Below are 18,836 nucleotides of genomic sequence, written 5' to 3'. Positions count from 1 at the left end.
AGATTCATTCAGAGGAAAACGAAATCTATCCCCCTCTAATTTTTAACCAATCTTTTCACGGAACGAAGAAGAATTCTTAACGCATTCGAATTCTTTCTCTCTCTCCAATCCTTACACGTAATCGAATTCCAACGAAATCTATTGAAATCTCGGCAGAAATCTGCGTCAAAGCCAAATCCATTCATCTATCGCCGCCGATTTCCCCCCTATCAGATACAGAACCTGTTCCGCGGTTGTTACAATATTATCTCTATCGTCGGCCCAGGCTTACCTCTATTTGCGCGTGCAAACACCAATAAATCCATCAGCGCCTCGTTTGCCGACAGATAAAACGACGTCGACCAGGGTCAGAGCCATCCTCCTCCTCGATCATCGACTCTTCCCTCCCCTCTTCCCCTTCCACACCCTCCGCAAAGACTCCCCCTAACTATCAACTAGCGGGGGCCCGGATAGTCAAGCCTTTATCCGCTATTAACTCTCGAGCAGATTCTCGATTCAATTTCGTGGACAGAGCCGTTGGACGACGATATCGATCCGATTAAGGGGAACCATTGTAATCTTCGATTGACATCGAAGCCACGCTGGCCTGCCTCTGCACGGCGGTATCTCTTCGAGTGTAATTGCGAAGAAGAGGAAAAAAAGAGAAAGAAATAATCGTGTCTCGACGTAAATGGAGGGAAGAGGGATGTCGCGGAGAGGGGAAAGGAGAGGATAATAGACGGCACATACGCCAAGTTTCGTGACACGAACGGTGGCCGACACGAACGATCCACGATTTCCGGCCGATCCGGGCGTATCACCGCGATCTGAATTGAAATGCAGGAAGTAAGTAAATCTTGGCCCATTGTAAATTGTGGCTCGTTAAGATTTGGCCTGGAACGCAGCTCGGCCATCGATTTTTCGATCTACGCGTGACTGCCCTTCTACCCTGAATGACACACATCCCCTCCCCTCTTCTCGACGGGGATTGCGTGTATAGAATCTTTCGATTCAACGGGATTATTCAAAATAAGCGGATACGTGTTGTTTGAGAGGAGGCTTATTCGACGCGATCGATATTGGAGGGAATCTACTTTTTAATTGGGGAAAAGGGCATAGGTCGAATGGATCGTATGGATTGATCATTTTCATTAGCTTCGCCGTCCTCGCTGTATAATTTATAACGCTTGTTCACGATATTCTCCTGTTGGAAGCACGTGGATCGATCCAAAGATTTCTCCGTTTTAATTTAAACACCTTTCTCTTTCAAAAACGAAGAGAGAGAACTATTTTATTGAGAATATCTCGCGAGAATATTAACCTTTGATCTAACAAGTCTAACAATATTGGACCGATTACTGTCAGATATCTTCCGATTTTTCGTTTTCTCGAAAATACCTCTTCTGTACTTCACGAAAAAAAAGAGGAATCCAAGTCTCGATTCATCGAAGGGCACAAAGAAGAAACAGAAGAATAAAAGAGACGCTCGCTCGAATTAATGGCCGCCACTCCTCGAATCCTCGAGAATTCTGTCTATATTCCGCATATCGACGATATCGATAAGATGGCGGTCGCGTGATGGTACAAGATGTTGGCCGGACAAACGTCACACAGCTTCGGGCAACCTTGTTCCTCCCCCCTCCCGGCATCTGCATAAATTTGACTTGCTAAGGCTGCAAAATTCGAGCCACCTGTCGTTATGCACCGACGTGCAGGTCGTGCATGAGCTACGACGACACCACTGGGTCGTACTTCCTGCTTTCCGGAATGCCACGGTTCCGCCGGAACAAGAGTTTGTTTTCGTCCTTCGCTCACCTTCGCGTAGTGGCCTGCTACCCTTTTCACCTGGTCCTCTTGCCACGGTTTGGCTATTGATTCGAGAGAGGGGAGGTAGGAGGTGTGTGGGCGAATTTTCATCAACGGATGATGGCTTTTCGGATGTCCAAGGGTGGAATCGAAGCGTTTGGAGGAATTCGTTGGAATAACGAATCGTGGGTGGTTGCGGAGGTTGGATGTGGCGTTTCTATAGTTCTATAGGGGATGTGTAAATGCGTTTCCTTTTTTTTCCCAACGTGACGTTATTTGCCATCGTATTTAACGTATTCCAACGCGTCAACGAGTGACGTGAATGCACGAGGATTTTTTATTCTATGAGGAGAAGAGTGGTGGATGGATGGTAACGTTATGGGTTTTCTATCAAGAAACGTAGAAGAGTTTTTCAGATAGCCAGCTTTCCACATGAATAAAATGTATAACATATATATATAATGGTTTTTGAATTTCATTACATCTTTTGACGTTTCACAAATACTTTTTCTACTCATCGATACGTCATTATTATCTTCTTCGATTTTAAATTGAATTGAAAAAGCGTTAAAGGTATACTTGAAGAGTTTTCTCGCGAATCGAGGGATAATTAGAGCGAAGTTAATTTGGAATTTTATTACCTCTTTCCCTCTTTTGATTTATTTTTTCTTCACTGGTGTTAATTAACCATCAAGTGGAGGTTTGTCAATCTTTCTTTTGATCAATCGAGCGAAAGAAACACGATTCTTTCTCTCTACGAGAATCTTCTTGGGAGGATTAATTTGTCCGTGTAAAATAATTATCTCTGTTTCTCTGTTCTTCAATCCTTTCGACGTTATTCGTATCGACACGATTTCGAATGATTCGTAACGACGAAATATCCTTCCTCCAAAATTATTCGGAGACCGATTTCGATATCTCGCTGGTGATATTATTTTCAGTGTGGAAATTCCACATTGCAAGTGACGAAAGACAAATGTTGACCCTTACGAAAAGCATTGAATTTGAAATTCGGCGCAAAAGTTGCCGAATCAATATCACAGATTATCTAAAAGTTCACGCGAGAGTTTCGCACGAATAACCCAGTTTCCCTCGAACGTCCATCGAAAACTGAATCGTTCTATCGTTTCTAAATGTTTCGAAAATAGATACTTTCCTTTCGAAAAACGTTCTTCGAAAAAAAAAGAAACTCCTTTTTCGATTCAAAATGACGACTATGAAAAAAAAGAACGTCCGAAGAAAAATTATCGAAAAAAAAATCTCATTCTCGAGAGAAGAGAAAGAAAAAAGGAATGAAGGGAGAGCCTTGCCACCACCTTCGATCTCCGCAAACAAACCCTTTCGTCGCACCCTTCCCCCCCCCCCTCCTCTTTAGAGGGGCGATCAACAATGCTCGCGCAGCGGGAGCGTGCAAAATTGAAGCCCGCTAACGAGGCCGAAAGACCTTCGATAATCGAAGAGTATCGGGCCGCTCGCTAACTACCGCCGGTGCTTAAACCAGTTTAAACTCCCCCCTTCCCTCCCCTCCCCTCCCCAATGAATGGAGCTTTGAACGAACGGCGAACGAGGTGGAAGGGAAGGAGGGGGAGGGTCGAAACGCGAGCGCGGCCTCGCGACACCCCTCCCCATTCACTGGCCCATTATCTTAACGAACGGCCTTTGTAGTCATCGAGCATTGTGTTTTCACTCGTTACCAAGGTGAGCAAAGATCGAACTTCGCCCCGAAACTTCTATCGAGCGTCGTTTCAAGGAGGGATCCCTTCTTTTTCGCGACATTTCTTTGGAGGGGCTGAAGAAAGAGGAACTGATTCTGACCACGATTCTGAGTTGAAAGGATCCGTCGAATTTGAGGAAAAGAGATCCGACGAGTGTGTCGATTGTGTATAGAAAAGAGAGAGAGAGAAATGGTAGTAGAAGCTAGTTCTTTGGTCAGTTTCCGGAACGGTATCGAACGGAATCTATTGAATATCGTTCGAAGAAAGATCGTATTTCCGTCGTGGAGGAAGGTGTGTCGCGTTATTAAATAGAGATTTATTAAATATCATTGGAAGATTGACTCTGGATCTTATCGGGAACAAATCGAAATTCCTTATCGAAAAAGTAAAGAATTCTTCCATTCTCCTTGCTTCTCTAAAAAATTTCGAACTTTTCGCATCTTTTCTATCTCGGCGGTTATCCTCCTCTCTTTCGAGTATTTTTAAAAAGAATTCTTGAATCTTGTCCAAGTTACTTTCCATCCAGAAATAAAAATAAACGTTTTGGATGACGTTTTGATCCCTCTCCAACACTTCTTTCGAGGAAGGATTCCCTTTCATTCGAATCTCCTATCTCCAGTTATCCTTCTATCCCAACAAGCTGGATAATTAGAGAGATTGGGAACGAAGTTGGGATACGTTTGTATTAGAATTGATTCGATATCCCCAATCCCCGGGTTGTATAACGTGTAATTTCTTCGATTAGGATCGAGATATACGATTTAACGTGGAACACGGGTCTCCCAGGAAATTCCCTCGATCCTCTTGGCCTGGTTCGAGGGTAATTAAAGCGGCGTTATTAGCGTCGGTTGGATTCTCTCTCTCTCTCTCTTCTGCTCGTTGGCGGAAGAAGACTGGTGGTCGCGGGATCACCGGGTAAATACGAAAAGATAATGTTTGAGCAGCCGGCAAAATATTTGACCGAAAATGTTCCAGCTGGAAAACACTGTTGTTGGAGGATAAAATATGCAAGAGTGGCTCCTCCAGGGTGGCACTTGGTTTGGATGGCCGCGATATAATTTCGATGATCGAATTTTCACGAGCTGTGGTGTATCTCAGTCAAATTGCTCGCTCTTCAGTTTAATCTCAAATGGTTTATTTTAATCCATGGATCCAAGCGATTCGAGGGTATTCAAAACGTTTCGAAAATGGATTGTTTCGTCTCTGGTTATTATAATTTTTTGGGAAGGAAGGAATTACAAACCTCTTCAGTTTAATCTCTTCTACCTTTGATTTATTTCTCACTGTTGCAAATTTTAAATTTGAGAGAAATAATCCTCTTGATTGTTAATTCCAAAAGTATTATAATTTTAAGAAAATTATCATTTCTGTTTTAATTATTTCAATACTGCCCGTCCAAATATTGCCAAATGATACTCTAAATTTCAAATTTAGAGAAATCATAAAACCCCATCCATTCCAATTTCTCCATTCCTCTTTCATCCGAATAATCGTCCACCGTTTCCAACTTTAATCATCGAAGTCACAATCGAACAGCCCGAAACAAAACCTCTTTTTCCGGAAACCGATATAATCTCCGGTTGGCAAGCAGGAGGCCAATAAAACGAGGCGATATTCGTTCGACATCGATGCGTTGCAACGGTTTTTTCCTTTTTTTTTTTTGGTCTGACAGGGACTCCCTCCTCCCTTCCTCATCCCACGATATATCTTTCTTCGGCGACGTAATTACAGAGAGAACACGTGTTCCCTTTTGAAAGAGGAACCGGTATCCGGATAAACTTTCGACGAATCGTCAGATTCTCAAGTCGAGTTCGGCTTGCGGATTAACATTTTATCCCCCTTCTTCTTCTTCTTTTTCTTTTTCTTCTTTTTTTCTCTCCTTTTCTTTTCTTTTCTCGCAAGACAAAAAAAAACTCGGTTCTAATTTGAAATCTCCCTTAATCCTTCCGGTAATTAAAAAGCTCGCACTGGTGGAAAAAAAGGGAGGGGAGGGAGAGATCATCGTTGGACTCTCGCCTTTTCAATGCGAGCTCGGCGTCCTCCTCCCTTTAACCCTCGGCCATTTCGGTCTTTAACTTCTCGTTAGAGGCTCCACGTCGAAGCTTTGCCGGATCCCTGGAGCGAATGTAATTCGCAAGGGGTTGGAATTTGACCCTCGTTTGGCGGCGGACATCTCAGTGATTTTGTTAATGGAGGTTTTTAATTTGCCGGAAAAGTTGAAATTACTCGACTGGGTTTATATTTGTTTGATGGGGATACGTGGAGATCTTTCTCCTCTTTTTTTTTTTTTAACGAAGTTGTACCTTTTCGTGAAATCGGGTGAAATTGCAGAGTTTCTCTCCCCCTCTTCCCGCACGGTTTATTTACCTTTTGGTAGAAGGATATCGTTTAATCGGTAATGGTTTTTACGATGATACGCAAAATAAAGCAATCTTTTTATCGTATTATTTTTCAATAAAAAAAATTGGAATATGAACAGTTTTAAGGGAGAGCGAAAAATTGAAATTTTGTTGTCAATATTTTCTGATCAATTAAATTTTTTGAGAATAAAATGCGATATAAACAGCAAGAACGGAAATAGTAAACGTACATTTTCCCCTGAATTTATCAAATTCCTAAGGTAAATTTATTACCCATTTTAATTAAAGTGTTTGAAAAAAATGCGCATGTAATATTTTTGGACATTTTACTCGCATCGTAAAGAGTTTCTAAAGTAAATTTTCATTGCCAATAATTTATCGGAAGGAAAAAATATAGAAAGGTTAAACGCATAGGTGGCAGAATATATATATACACGAGTGTTACGAGAAAATTTAAAATTCATTCGTCTTACTTCGTCGAATTAGCGCGTCTCAAACGTTGGCTGGACACCGCTTTTTCCCTGTTTACGAACCGGCCCGCGTAAAACACGCTCGTAAATTTCAATTACCGTGGCTTATTACGGCAACAGAAATAAGAGCCAGCCAGGTAGGTGTAACTCCGTAATTGGGCATTAAAACTTGTTAAGTTTAATTTGACGCGCTCTATTCCGCTCCGACATTTTCATCCTCACCACTGATTTTCCCCGCCATTTTCTTCGACACCATTAGTCGCGGCGGCACGTCAAAATTTTACCTCTCTCATTTCGTGCCACTTATGAATCCACCATGTTTCCTATCGCGAAAATTTCCTGAAATTAAATATCTAAAAATCGTTAAATTAATGATTAAAATTCACGCTTTAAATTCGCGTGTGTATATATGTATATATATATGTATATATTTCGTTTCGAATAATTACACCAGCTTCGAAAGTACTCGTGCGAACGTCCGTCCATAACTTATTTAGCTTAAGGATTAAAAATCCGTAATGTCGCGTGGAACCGGGAAGCAAATTGGAAAAAAAAGAGAAAAAAAAAAGAGGAAAAAAAAAAAGAAAAGAAAAAATAATGTTCTTCTTTTCTTTCCTTTTCTTTTTTTTTTTGAATATTTCGAAAATTAATCGTACGAGCGTGGAACATGGAGGGGTAGTTACGAGAATACGCAGCAAAAAAAATCCGTGCAAATGTTTGTCGTGCCAGAGCTACGAGAGTTTTGCGAACGTTGCCAAATTTTTTGGCTGTCGGACGATTTATCAGACGACGTTCGAACGGTTCGTTTCTTTTTTCTTTTTTTTTTTTTTTTTTTTTTGAGAGAGAGAGAAGATAGAAAAAGAGCAGAATCGAATGGAAGAGAGGAAAATGGAGATTAAATAGTCGTTCCGAGTTTTTCGTTACGCTAGATTCTGGCTTGCTTCCTGACAGGTAAATTTAATGACGAATTTCTCCGTTCGAACGTAATCCCTTTTATTTTCGCGGATCTATTTTCCACGTGATTCGCTGGTGAAAAAAGAAAAAAAAAAAAAAAAAAAAAACGAGAGAACGCATCGAGAAACATTCGTAACAATCTGATATCCGATCGAAGTAAAAACGAACAATTGGAAATTTAATCCATCGTGCTGCCCTCTTCAGCAACGATCGACCAACGAATCGACAGTTAATATAATATTAGACAGTTTACAACTCGTTCGTTGAAGGATACAGAAATTTAATTTCGTTTTATTCCCTTTCTCAATTTTAAATTTGATCATATTACCCGCTCTACGTTCTATTCCACGTTTTGTTCCAATATGGCTACCTCGGGCACAGTTTACCCATTGATTTTAACATTGATTTTTATGCAATTACAGGGAGCAAGGTTTGATCTTTTAACGAAGCTAAAAGCTTTTTGCCACTTTTTATTGCTGCAACGTGTTGCCAATTCCCCGCTAACTAACTTTTTTCCCAAAAAACTTTTAATCAGATTATCCGAGGCGAGTGGCCATCGGTCGCCATCTGGCGGCCATTACGATAAACACACTCCATAGCGCATAATCGTTCGCAAAAATCGCGAGAAGCTCGGGCACGAAATCCGCCCGAAAAAAAAAAAAAAAAAAAAAGAAAGAGAAAAAAATTCCCCCTCCCATTCCACGCCAATATAATCCGCCGAATAATAAACGAATAAACGAACATAACGTGGTTTAATCGCCGATATAATTTGTACGCGTACGATGAAAAAAATTCGTTCGTGCGACTCCCGTGTGTATTTCGATCGGGGTGAGAGAGCGGGCATTGCGAGACGACATCTCTCTCTCGTCGCTCTCGTCAAGAGTTTTCTCGACTATTTATTTCGCTTTTTCTCGATGCTTATGGTTTTCTGGTTTCCTTACCTTTTCGGACACTTCTGGGATCGTTTTTTCGACCGGCATCTTCAGTGTCCCTTCACTCGCCCGCCGTTACTTGCCCTCAAAATTCTTTCAACAATTTTCTCTCATACTCTCTTTCTTTCTCGTTTCTTTTTCTTTTTTTTTTTTTCTTATCTCGTTTGCTCGCTCTCTCAATATTCCGTCCGTTAACCATCGGTTATATAGGTATCTCGTTTTACTAGCCTTCCACACATATATATATATTTTTCTATTTCTCGCTCGTTCTCTACACCGTACTATCCGATCTCTACTACGTGTTTCCCGCACGCGCCTCGACTCTCGTCTGTCGCTGTGTCGCGCGTAGAACGACTCTCTATAGGGGACAACAAAGAGACATCAGATATTTATATTTCTTTCCGTATTTAATCCGTTGTTGCCAGACGGAGTATACTTGTATATATATATATTTATATATATATCCTCCTATTCACTGGCCAACCTTTCCTCTCTTTCTGTCTCTATTTACATACGCGCACACGTCAATCGTGCGCGTACGCATACAATATAATACTTTTGTCCCTCGTTATTTCACAATTTCTTTCTTTTTTTCTTTTTCTTTTTTTTTTTTTTTTTTTTTTGGTTTTGTTTTTCATTTTGAAATGTAATTTTCACCGAGTTGTCCCGAGCGCGTCCACCCCTTCAACTTCGTCGCTTGCGCGTGACTCGTACCACCCACGCGGACGCGTGTCGGTCGATTTGACGAATTCATTTCGACGAGATGTTCGACGAGATTAATATCGGGATTGCGTCCGCGTTTCGTGGCACGGCCCACGCTTTTCGGTTCCGTGCTTGCACCTTCGAGACGCGTTGCCTGGTGACGTTCCCTGGCAATGGCGAGAGAATGCAGGTTCGTGATTCTGACGGGAAAGATTTTTCGTTGCGACGATTTCGAATATCCAGACGAGCCATTAAAATCGCGAATTGTTATTGAATATCGACGAATTTTTCAGGAAAATTTTAAAACCTACGTATATACGTACACAGTGATCGATTTTATAACGTGCAATTAAAAATTACAATTGAAAATTACTCGCGTAAATAAGATTTCGATCGATGACGATGAAAATCGATTTTAATTGGAATTTAATCTTATTGTTAATGTTACGCGCGTGACTAAATTTTCCGAAAAGATTTCCTTCTATCGCATACTTTACGCGCATTAATCACGGTCCGGATTAAACAATCCGATCGATTGAATTGTTTCGTTTAGAAACCAAAAAAAAAAGAAAAAAAAAAGGAAAAAAGAATCGTAATCGCGAAAAATAAATACATCGTATGAAAGATATTCGAATAATTCGAATTTTTGTACGCGCGCGAATTTCTATAAATCAATTCACACAGAAGTTGATTCGTCTATAAATAAGTTGGCTCATAAAGGAACAGGTGACGCAACAGTGATTCTGGCCACGCCGGTGTGCCAACGCGTTCGAAGTAACATTTCGTTCGCTCGATTAATCGCATTATCCAATCAGATTAAGCTGCTATTGCCGGATATCGACGTTGCGCCAGACATCACGTTCGATCAATACCGATTAAACCATTTGTCGATCGATATTCCGACTCTCCGTTCTTTCCCTTTGAATTTCAATTGATCACGCGATCCTTGAATCGCGCCATTGCCACGATCCTCGCCACTTATTTTTTACGAAGCCATATTCGTCCATATCCGCACAAGAAATTTTCCTTTCTTTTTCTTTTTTAATAAAAATATCGTAATCGCAACGAGTTTCAAATTTCTCCATAACTGATGGTTAAAAAGGGATTGGAATTTAAATTTCTACGATCTACATCTGTTTTAAAAACGATCCAACCGATATGGATCGCACTGTGGATCATTTCGAGTCGAGTCCCCGAAAAATGGAGTGTGATCGAGTCACTCGACAGGAGTCAGGATCGCGAATCTCTCGACACGCTCCAAGCGCCAATCGATCGATGGCACTCGAGTCCTCGAGTGCTCGATCCGGATTGACCCAGAATGCGCTCCCCAACCTATTTCTATCCTTCCCTGTCCCCGCAATTATCTCTCGATTAACCACCACGATAAAATAGCCGATAAATACGGAAAGAGGGACTCCGTGGCTCCGCGAAAATTCGAAAAACTCGCCGTCCCGAAAACAGCGTTCGAAACAGTGGGCTTTTTCTGGGCCCCGCTCGAGAGGCGCAAGCGAGTCTGTCGATCGGAACCGGTTTTCTTGCTTAAAATTAAGTCGCGTAGCTCGTGCTGGTAAAAAAAAAAAAAGAAACGCTTGTCATTGTTGCAAATATATGTACACCTCCTGAAAATTTTAACACGGTTAATGAACGAAGAAAAAGAACGAAGAAAAAGAAATAAAAATTGTATCTTTACGAGCACGAGCCCCGCGATTTGCTTATAAATAATCTAAAGTATTCGAGTATATCTCAAATAGGCGACCAACGTTTTTAGAAATTCAATTAGAAAAGCAGCGTTCGACATTGTAGTATTGTTAGCTACGAGAAAGAAAAGGGGGGAGGGAATGAATAAATAAATAAATAAATAAATGAATAAATAAAGAAGATCGATAGAAGCGATCGCTGGTCGCCTGTTGATTAATTTGAAATAATATATAGTATTTATTTGAGTGGGTGTAGCGCGGACGAGCGCGTGGATCCACGCGCTCGTCCGCGCTACACCCGCTGTGCACCTGCAAAAATAAGTATACAACACGTGTATATAAATGAATTAATGGCGAATGTATACATATATATATGTATGTATATATATATATAAGTATAAGAATGTTCATGCACACCTCAATCTTTCTGCCCTCAACCACGGTGCCGTGTAGCCTCTCACGTGCCCGGTCCGCGTCAGCACTATTTGCGAATGTTACAAAACCGAATCCCTGCATGCAAGGACAGACAAAACAACATGCATTAAACTCAACTTACAGACTGCCAGCGCTCGGCAAACAGCCGACTGGCAGGCCCGACATTTCGTGCTTTTCTTGTAACGCTTGTACAAAATTTTCATTCGTGTTCTATTAATATACGAGTTTTAAAAAAAAAAAAAGTTGTGAAAAAGAAAAGGTAAAAAAAGAAAAGTAAAATAAAAGGTGAAGATGTTAAATGAACAAGAGATAGAAAATAATAATAAAGGAAGATGAGATATCGAAAGAAAGAAAGAAAGAAAGAAAAGGTGAGAGGAAAAGGCGATTTTTTTTTTTCGAAACGGCCTTCGAGGCCAACGAGTGCATTTTTCGTGGGGGTGCTCCGCGTGCAACTCGCGCGGGAAACCTTTCCGCGCGTGTTTCAATCGAATTCGTGCCGATTCGACCGACTTTTCATTCAACGATACGCGAACGAATGGAAGATTGTCGTGAAAAAGAGAGAGAGAGATTCTTCGAGTTTCTTCTCGCGTGCCTCCCCCCTCGCCCTCTTTCATCATTCCGTCCTCGAGGCCGTCTTTTTCAACTCTTAAACCTATTCTCCCGTTTATTTCTCGAATCTCTCGCCGTACAATGGCCGTCTGCCGCTAATTAATTCTCGAGATCCACTCTCGAGACGCTGCCTCGAGGGGCGAAACGAAAAGTTTTGCGGAATTTCTTTCGTCCCATCATGGCGGCGCCAGAACCACGTCTTCGCGGATCTTTACGAAATTCGTGGAAACAATAAACCGGACGAGTTTCCATGAGACTACGATGAGCAAAAGTTCTCAAGCCTAATATTTGAAAAAATAATGCTACTACTTTTTCCTTTCTTTTTCTTCTCTAAATTTAAATATTCAATTTCTTTTCTCTTTTCGAAGCGATTAAGATTTTATTATTTTATTTTATTACAGGTAAGGAGAAACGTTATCGCAAATCGTGTCGTCCCCGTGTTATCACGAGGAGGGAGAGATGCAAGAAGGGCGGCTAAAGGGGCGAGAGCACTCGTTTGCAACGGATCGATATGGAGACGATGAAAAAAAAAAAAGGAAAGCACGATATTTGCCGAAATGTCGGTTTGCCAGAGAGTCTGCGAGCGCGTCATACTGCTTACGGAGACGCACCAAACAACGTGCAACAAATAAGTAAATATAAAATCATGGTAAGAAATCATGGTCATGGTCACATTAATCATCTCATTATCATATCATATCATATCGTGTCATGTCATCATGGTCATCGTCATATCATTAAAGACTCTTGCTTTGTACCGAGAGGTGCGTGTACGAGAAAAAGAAAATTAAAGATATGACGTAAAGGAGGTTAGAAACACTTGGACGTTTTGAGGAAAGGATGATTTTCGAATAGACGGGTGTCGAATAATCAAGTGTACGTGTGTGTGTGTATGTGTGTGTGTGCTCGTGTGTGGTTGCCATTCGTCGTGTGCAATCGCTTTGAATAAGTTCGATAAGGGGAAAAAAGAAGAAGATGACGAAGAAGAAAAAAAAAAAAAAAATTGGAAAAGCTTCGAGGTGGGCCATGAATCTTGGAGGGAAATTCTTTATTGTCTCCGTGATTGTAAAATATTATGATGCTCACACGCTCACACCTTGGTTGATACTGTCGGAGAAATATAATATCCTCGAGTCTTGATACACCTGATTTAATTCCTGACTTTAATTTCCCCGAACCATAACTCATTTCAACCCTTTTACAGAGAGAGAGAGAGAGAAAGAGAGAGAGACTTGTAACCTGCCAGAACATCTTGAATCAAATTTTACAAAATTAAATTTCAACGATAATTACATCTAATTCTTTCGAATTCGAAGGATTTCGAAAACTCGATAATTTTTGAAAAGATAAATAAATTTCTGTGCTTCGATTCGAAAACGAAATGTGTTTCTCACCCGAGGAAATTAATTTCAGACAGAGAGAGAAGAGAGAAAGAGAGAGAGAGAGAAAGAGACGCGGATGGATAATCAACTTCCTCTCGGTTCCCTCTCGTTTCTGCCAGGAGCGGTTACGTGTATCCAGACTGTCGCCATCGCTGAGAAATCGTATTAAAGTCAAATCAAATACGGCCTCTGCTCTCGAAGAAACGCGAAAGGGAGGGAGAGAGGGAGGGGGATAGAGTGCAAAGTTATCGTATTCCCCGCGTAATACAGGGAGGGAGGGAGGAGAAGGACCGAAGAGCTTGTTTCCTCTGTCTTCATCCCTCTCTCAAGAAACATCGTAACTCGTTCCTTCCACTGTAATCGAATCGATGGAAGGAAATTGAATTGCCCTCGTGGAGAATTTCCCTCGAATAATCGAGAGCCACCATTTCTCATTAATTAATCGAGGGGTGGTTTAGGGGGAGGGGCTGTTTGGTTTTAATCGAGGATCGGGGGCGAATTTTGAGATTTGTGAAAGATTTCGAAGTTCGGACGGTGGAAATTTTGAGATAAAACTTTTTTTTTAAGCTTAACGATGCTGTAATAAAGATTAGAATTAGAAAAACGAAGTTAATTGGATAAAACCAATAAGTAGTTACGCGAAAGATATTTAATACTTTCGATTGATTGAGAATTGGTATAAAAATTTTTATATTAAATCTCGATCTCGAAATTTTTATACAAATTTTTATAAAAATCTCGATCAAAAAAAAGAAATGGGAATTTGTTTGGAGAAAAATTCTTGACGACAACCGTCATTCGACCGGAAGATTCGAGTCCTTTTCCTGCAACTTTATAAATTATGCGGTGGAATTTTGAGAAACTTGCATTTTGAACTTTTGAATATTTTAAACCCCCTACTTCCTACTTCCTACTTTCGCCCTGAAATTTTTATTCCTTTCCCTCTCCCTCTTTTCCATCGCCTTAAAAATCGGGGAAAGATCCTTACCCCGAACGAGAGATATAAAAATTACTTTAATCGATTATTTTCTCTTACCGATATTCGCGCAATCAACGAAGAAAATTCGACGAGAATGAACGCAACCGATACAGAACTGGATATACGTGTCGTAGTAAACAATAAACCGTATCGCTGAACGTTATTAAACAATATTTCTGCGTGGATAATTCTCCAGATGACTTGTTTCGACCGGCGCAAAGCCTTTCAATCTCTCTCGATTCACGTTCACCGGGCGGAAATCAATTCGTCATTTCAAAATGACGGATTATTTAAAGGAAAAAACAAATGTTAATCGCAAAATTTATCGACTCGATACAGAAATTCATTAAAATAGATGAACTGTGCGCGTGCGTCATACGCGTTGTGCGTGCATACAATAATGTAATCGATCAAAACGATAATCCATAATCACGATGCACGATATAAAGTTATAAATTCTAGATATACAGACAATTTTTCTCTAACTCTTCTCCATTCGCAAAGTTTCGAATACTTTTCCAATAATAAACTTTCTTCAAATTTATCCTATTATCTTGGTATTTACGATTACATTACACCACTTCATTTCCCGGTTCCGTTTTAGAAAAAAATTAAATTTCCCTTGGAGAAGCCATGGTAGAAAGAAATAAGAAAAAAAAGAAGGAGGGAGAAGAGCGTATACACGCGTTGAAAGAACAACGATCGCCCGTAAGCGAGATTTCAGCTGGGTGGAAAAGCGTCGTTTGTCCCTTATTTTTCATCGAATTTCTTACGACGAGTCGCTTCGTCGACGCGATCCACTTGGGAAATCAGCATAATGTCGATAAGGCAGGGCCGTAGTGACAATGCCTCGGGCTCGAGAACGCGAGGGGAGGGTGAGGGGGGGAGGAATCGAATAATCGACAAATCGATTTGCATCGCGAATAGAAACAGGCTCTCGCCCTATTTCGAATCTCGCCACATGGTTTTCTGCACCAACTTTCTCTGTCGTCATTGTTTCGAAATTGAAGGCTTCGAGTGGTGAAATATCACGAACGAACGGGAGGGGGGAGGAGGGAAAAGAGAAATAAATTTTGCAGGAAGGAGAGAAATCGAACGAGCGTTACTCGACGCTATTCACTATTTTTGATCCCTTGGTATGAGGTCAGTTCATAAGTTCAAGCGTATTTTTAGCTAGTTGTAAAATAACATGGAAGTACGAGGCAGGGGGTTATTTTGATCCGCGATATATTGGATATTGTGCTGTAATAACGGTTCACGTGAAAAATTTAGTATTATTTTTTTGCGAACGAAAATTTTTGGTTAAACGAATCCTTGCGAATTTTTAATTTTAAACGTGACGTGAATGACGCGAATTAGCATCTCGAACTGTTATTGGAATTTTAAAAAAATAGGAAAACAATTAAAACGTTAAATTTATTTTCAAAATTTATGCTATAAAATATCACTTGAGCTAAATATATTTCTAGCGATTTTTCCAAAGAATTATATTCAATATTTGAACAAGTACAATTAAAATTGTAACGAACACCAATTCGATCAATTTCGATTTACAAAAGAAAAAAAAAAAGACAAAATTGGAAACGACAAACTAAATTTTCGATTTTATTTTGGAATAAAAATTTAAACCGTAAAAGAAATCGATCCTATTTTTCGCCCAGCGATTTTTCTCGAGGATAACGAAAAAGGGGGCCGTTCTCGTCCCGAAGCGAGGCAGTTCTCGTGACGGCGAGATCGCGATCTTGGCGAAAACCTCCTTAAAGCCTTATCGGCTTTCGGAAAATTAAGGTTGGCGTGCAATGCGCGACCAGCCACGGAATCACCGCGCCTGCCGCCTTTCTCCTCTTTCAGGAAATTAATCCACGCTCAGATCACTCTTACGAGAAATCTTTCACCCATCGCGGCACGAGTTTCACGTTAATCCAGTTAAAACGAAATCACGATCACGCCCCTCTCCTTCTCTCTCACCGGAATCCATCTCTACAGATATTCCAAGGAATCGAGTTCGAACACCGTGAAATCCCCTAGACTTTCCTCACATTTGTCCAATCTATTTCTAGGGAAGGGAGGATAAAGCTCGAGAACGAATAGGATATTTTTATTTTATACTTAATGTTCTTTTTCTCAGATAACATCGGTATACACGTGAAAAGTAATTATGTATACCTCTATTAAACCGAATAATAATTGCAAATTTTCAACGTCGATATTACGGAGAAAAGGAATAAAAAATTCATCGAAGCAGGGAATTACTTAATTTCAAAAAGTCGATGAAAAATATACGATCTCCTCCTCCGGGTGAAAATTTAATCCGTGATATTACCATAGGAGAGAGTGGAAGAGTTTATAAAACTCTTTAACAAGTGTCGAAAAAGTGGAAACTTGGAATTTAAGCGAGGCCGGAAATCATATTTCAAATCTCCATTGTTATTTTTCAACCCTTTAAGGACGATTACGCCGTTGAAGAAAAAAAAAAAAAAAAGAAACGTAATTACACGATTAATTTATCGCGATCGCTCCCTTCCTCCCGCGGATCTTCCACGTTGGATCTCGGAACAGGAAGGGAGATATTAGAAAAACAACTAGCATGCTCGCCCGATAAAGCAGGCTCTTTGTCACGAACGAAATCATGCTCTAACCTTATCGGGCAATTTATCTTCCCGCCTGCAATTGAAAATCGAGCTTCCCTTTGACACGAACCGGAACTGTTTTCGAGCTTACATCTGCGTATTATATCGCGGAAACGATTTATAAACTATCGAGAAAAAGGAGAACGATGAAATGTGGGTGGAAATAAAATAATGGCTAGGTTGAAATTTAATAAAAATAGGATGAAGTCATCGATTCTTTTCTCAACTTTAAGTTCTCGATTCACGAGCCAGATAAAGAAGAAAAAAAAAGTGAATATAAACGAGAAGAGTTAAAAGTATCTCAAACGTTGGGTTAAATTTCCTTTCGAGGGAAACGCAACATTTTCTTTTTACACGTGTTTTTTCTGAATAAATTTCAAAGTCGGGATATCATCAGTAGTATTTAAAGGAATTCGTATTGATCTACTTTCTCCTCTGTAAACGAAGACAGTATCCATTAATTTTCTTTCCAAAAAACAGTGGAACGAATGATATACCGGATGATCCGCTTCCTGTATGCAAATTTATCCCAAGTTTCGATTCGAAGTCACCATTAATTTCCTTTCTTTTAAAAATGCTGGAACGAAATATTGACGGTTTGTTTCATGCTTCTCAATATATCCAATATTTCTATTCTTTCTCCCAAAATCGATCTTATAAAATATGAATCGAAAATTAAACGATGAACGACACATTTCCGTTCCACATTCTCGTCGAATATCCAAATTTACGACAAACGGGATTCGATGAATTAAACTGTTCGGTTAGAATCGATAGTGTGCAGCAGTAAATAAGACGTATCCATCCAGCCAGGAATAGATGCGATCTTCGAATGACTGATTGACCTGTGCCGTGTGATTAATCGTCGTCGCGTCGAGAACCTTTGATCCTTCGATTTCTTTCAATGTTCTTCGAACATTTGTTGATCTTGTTCGAACGAGATGATTTCTACTATCTAAACTAAAGATTAGTTAACAAGTGGATGGCAAACACGAGAGCGAAATTAACGTTAATTTCGAGGTGTGAGCGCGTGCTTCGGAAGATACAAAGGTTATCTAGATAAAAATATTAATCATGCGACATGTTAAAACATGTTGAACAATATATAATATTTTTCGAGAGAGAAACGAAAATAGACCGGTGTTGATTAATTATTCTTTCCTCAAGAAAATTGGAACGATGATCATTATCTCGAGGAATTATCCTCGAGGAATTTTTTCTGATTGATGAGATTTTTTTTTTTTTTTTTTAGATTGTTCGTACAGATTGCTGCTTCGAGAGTTCAGCAATTTTTTTAAATATTCCGTTATAATTGCACAGAGGTTGAATATTTAAATTGTAATGAAGATTAATGGGAGAGAAAAGAGGATGGATATGAAATCTCTGAAATTTTTTGAAAATTCATAATTCATGCATTCGAAAGAAATAAGATCTGAAGCTGTTATCGAAAGAATCGATTTTTTTTTTTCATAACACAACGAAAATTTCACATTCTCTCCTTTCAGATCCATCTTCTGCTCTCGCGATATATTCAATATCAAGCTCCATCGACCATTGACATCATTCGAAAATTAATACACAGGTTAAATACTTTTTTCCTACGTGAAAAAATTAGAAACCAAGACTGATGAAAAATAAAAAAAAAAAGAGCAGGAGGTGATTCCAGTGAGCCTATCAACGTGTACCAGAAACAAATCAGCAAAATGATCAAAGGGTAAAATGTGCCTCTGAACGATAACGCGTGAACCGATAACACGATAATTAAGCGGATAATCGGTGTGTGCACGGTGACGGTGGTGTTCGTGTGGCTAGACGTGCGTGTACAAAGTGTTCAAGGATGATAATTAGAGGATGGAGGAGGGAGAGGACGAAGAGAGAAAGAGAGAAAGAGAGAAAGAGAGAGAAAGAGAGGAACTCGAAGAATATTTAAATATTTGTGACCGAAGCTGGCAAACAGCGATATAAAAGCACAAAAAACAATACGAGATTTAATATTATATTATATCTATATATATTTGATTATATATAGATATAAATTAGATATATATATATTTAATAAATACGTTTAATAAATAAAAAGAGAGAGAGAGAGAGAGAAAGAGGGGGGGATGAGTTAAGAGACAATAGGAATATACGCGTAAGTGTGTGGCTTCAAGTGTTTTCTTCGTATATGTGTGTAATTCTTT

General features: G+C 39.8%; 1 protein-coding gene and 1 non-coding gene across 9 annotated transcripts in view; both read right to left on the bottom strand.

Moving 5' to 3' along the window:
• The window catches only part of LOC410951 (RNA binding protein fox-1 homolog 2), a 315,194-nt gene that overhangs the window by 56,970 nt on the left and 239,388 nt on the right, over positions 1–18,836 (bottom strand). For 6 of the 8 annotated variants that reach the window (XM_026439413.1, XM_006560913.3, XM_006560915.3 and 3 more), the window contains one exon: positions 11,033–11,125. The exons of the other annotated variants lie outside the window; for them this stretch is intronic. In XM_026439413.1, the coding sequence (XP_026295198.1) occupies positions 11,033–11,125 (93 nt within the window). The remainder of the gene's footprint in view (positions 1–11,032; positions 11,126–18,836) is intronic. 8 annotated transcript variants of the gene reach the window in all.
• Positions 5,170–5,250, bottom strand: Mir9875 (microRNA 9875). The gene has a single exon (NR_127356.1). It is a non-coding gene; the product is annotated as a microRNA 9875 (primary transcript).

Source organism: Apis mellifera, linkage group LG3 (genome assembly GCF_003254395.2).
Source record: "Apis mellifera strain DH4 linkage group LG3, Amel_HAv3.1, whole genome shotgun sequence".
NCBI lineage: Eukaryota > Metazoa > Arthropoda > Insecta > Hymenoptera > Apidae > Apis > Apis mellifera.
Note: the sequence above shows the minus strand (reverse complement) of the source record. Positions and strands in the feature narration are given on the sequence as shown.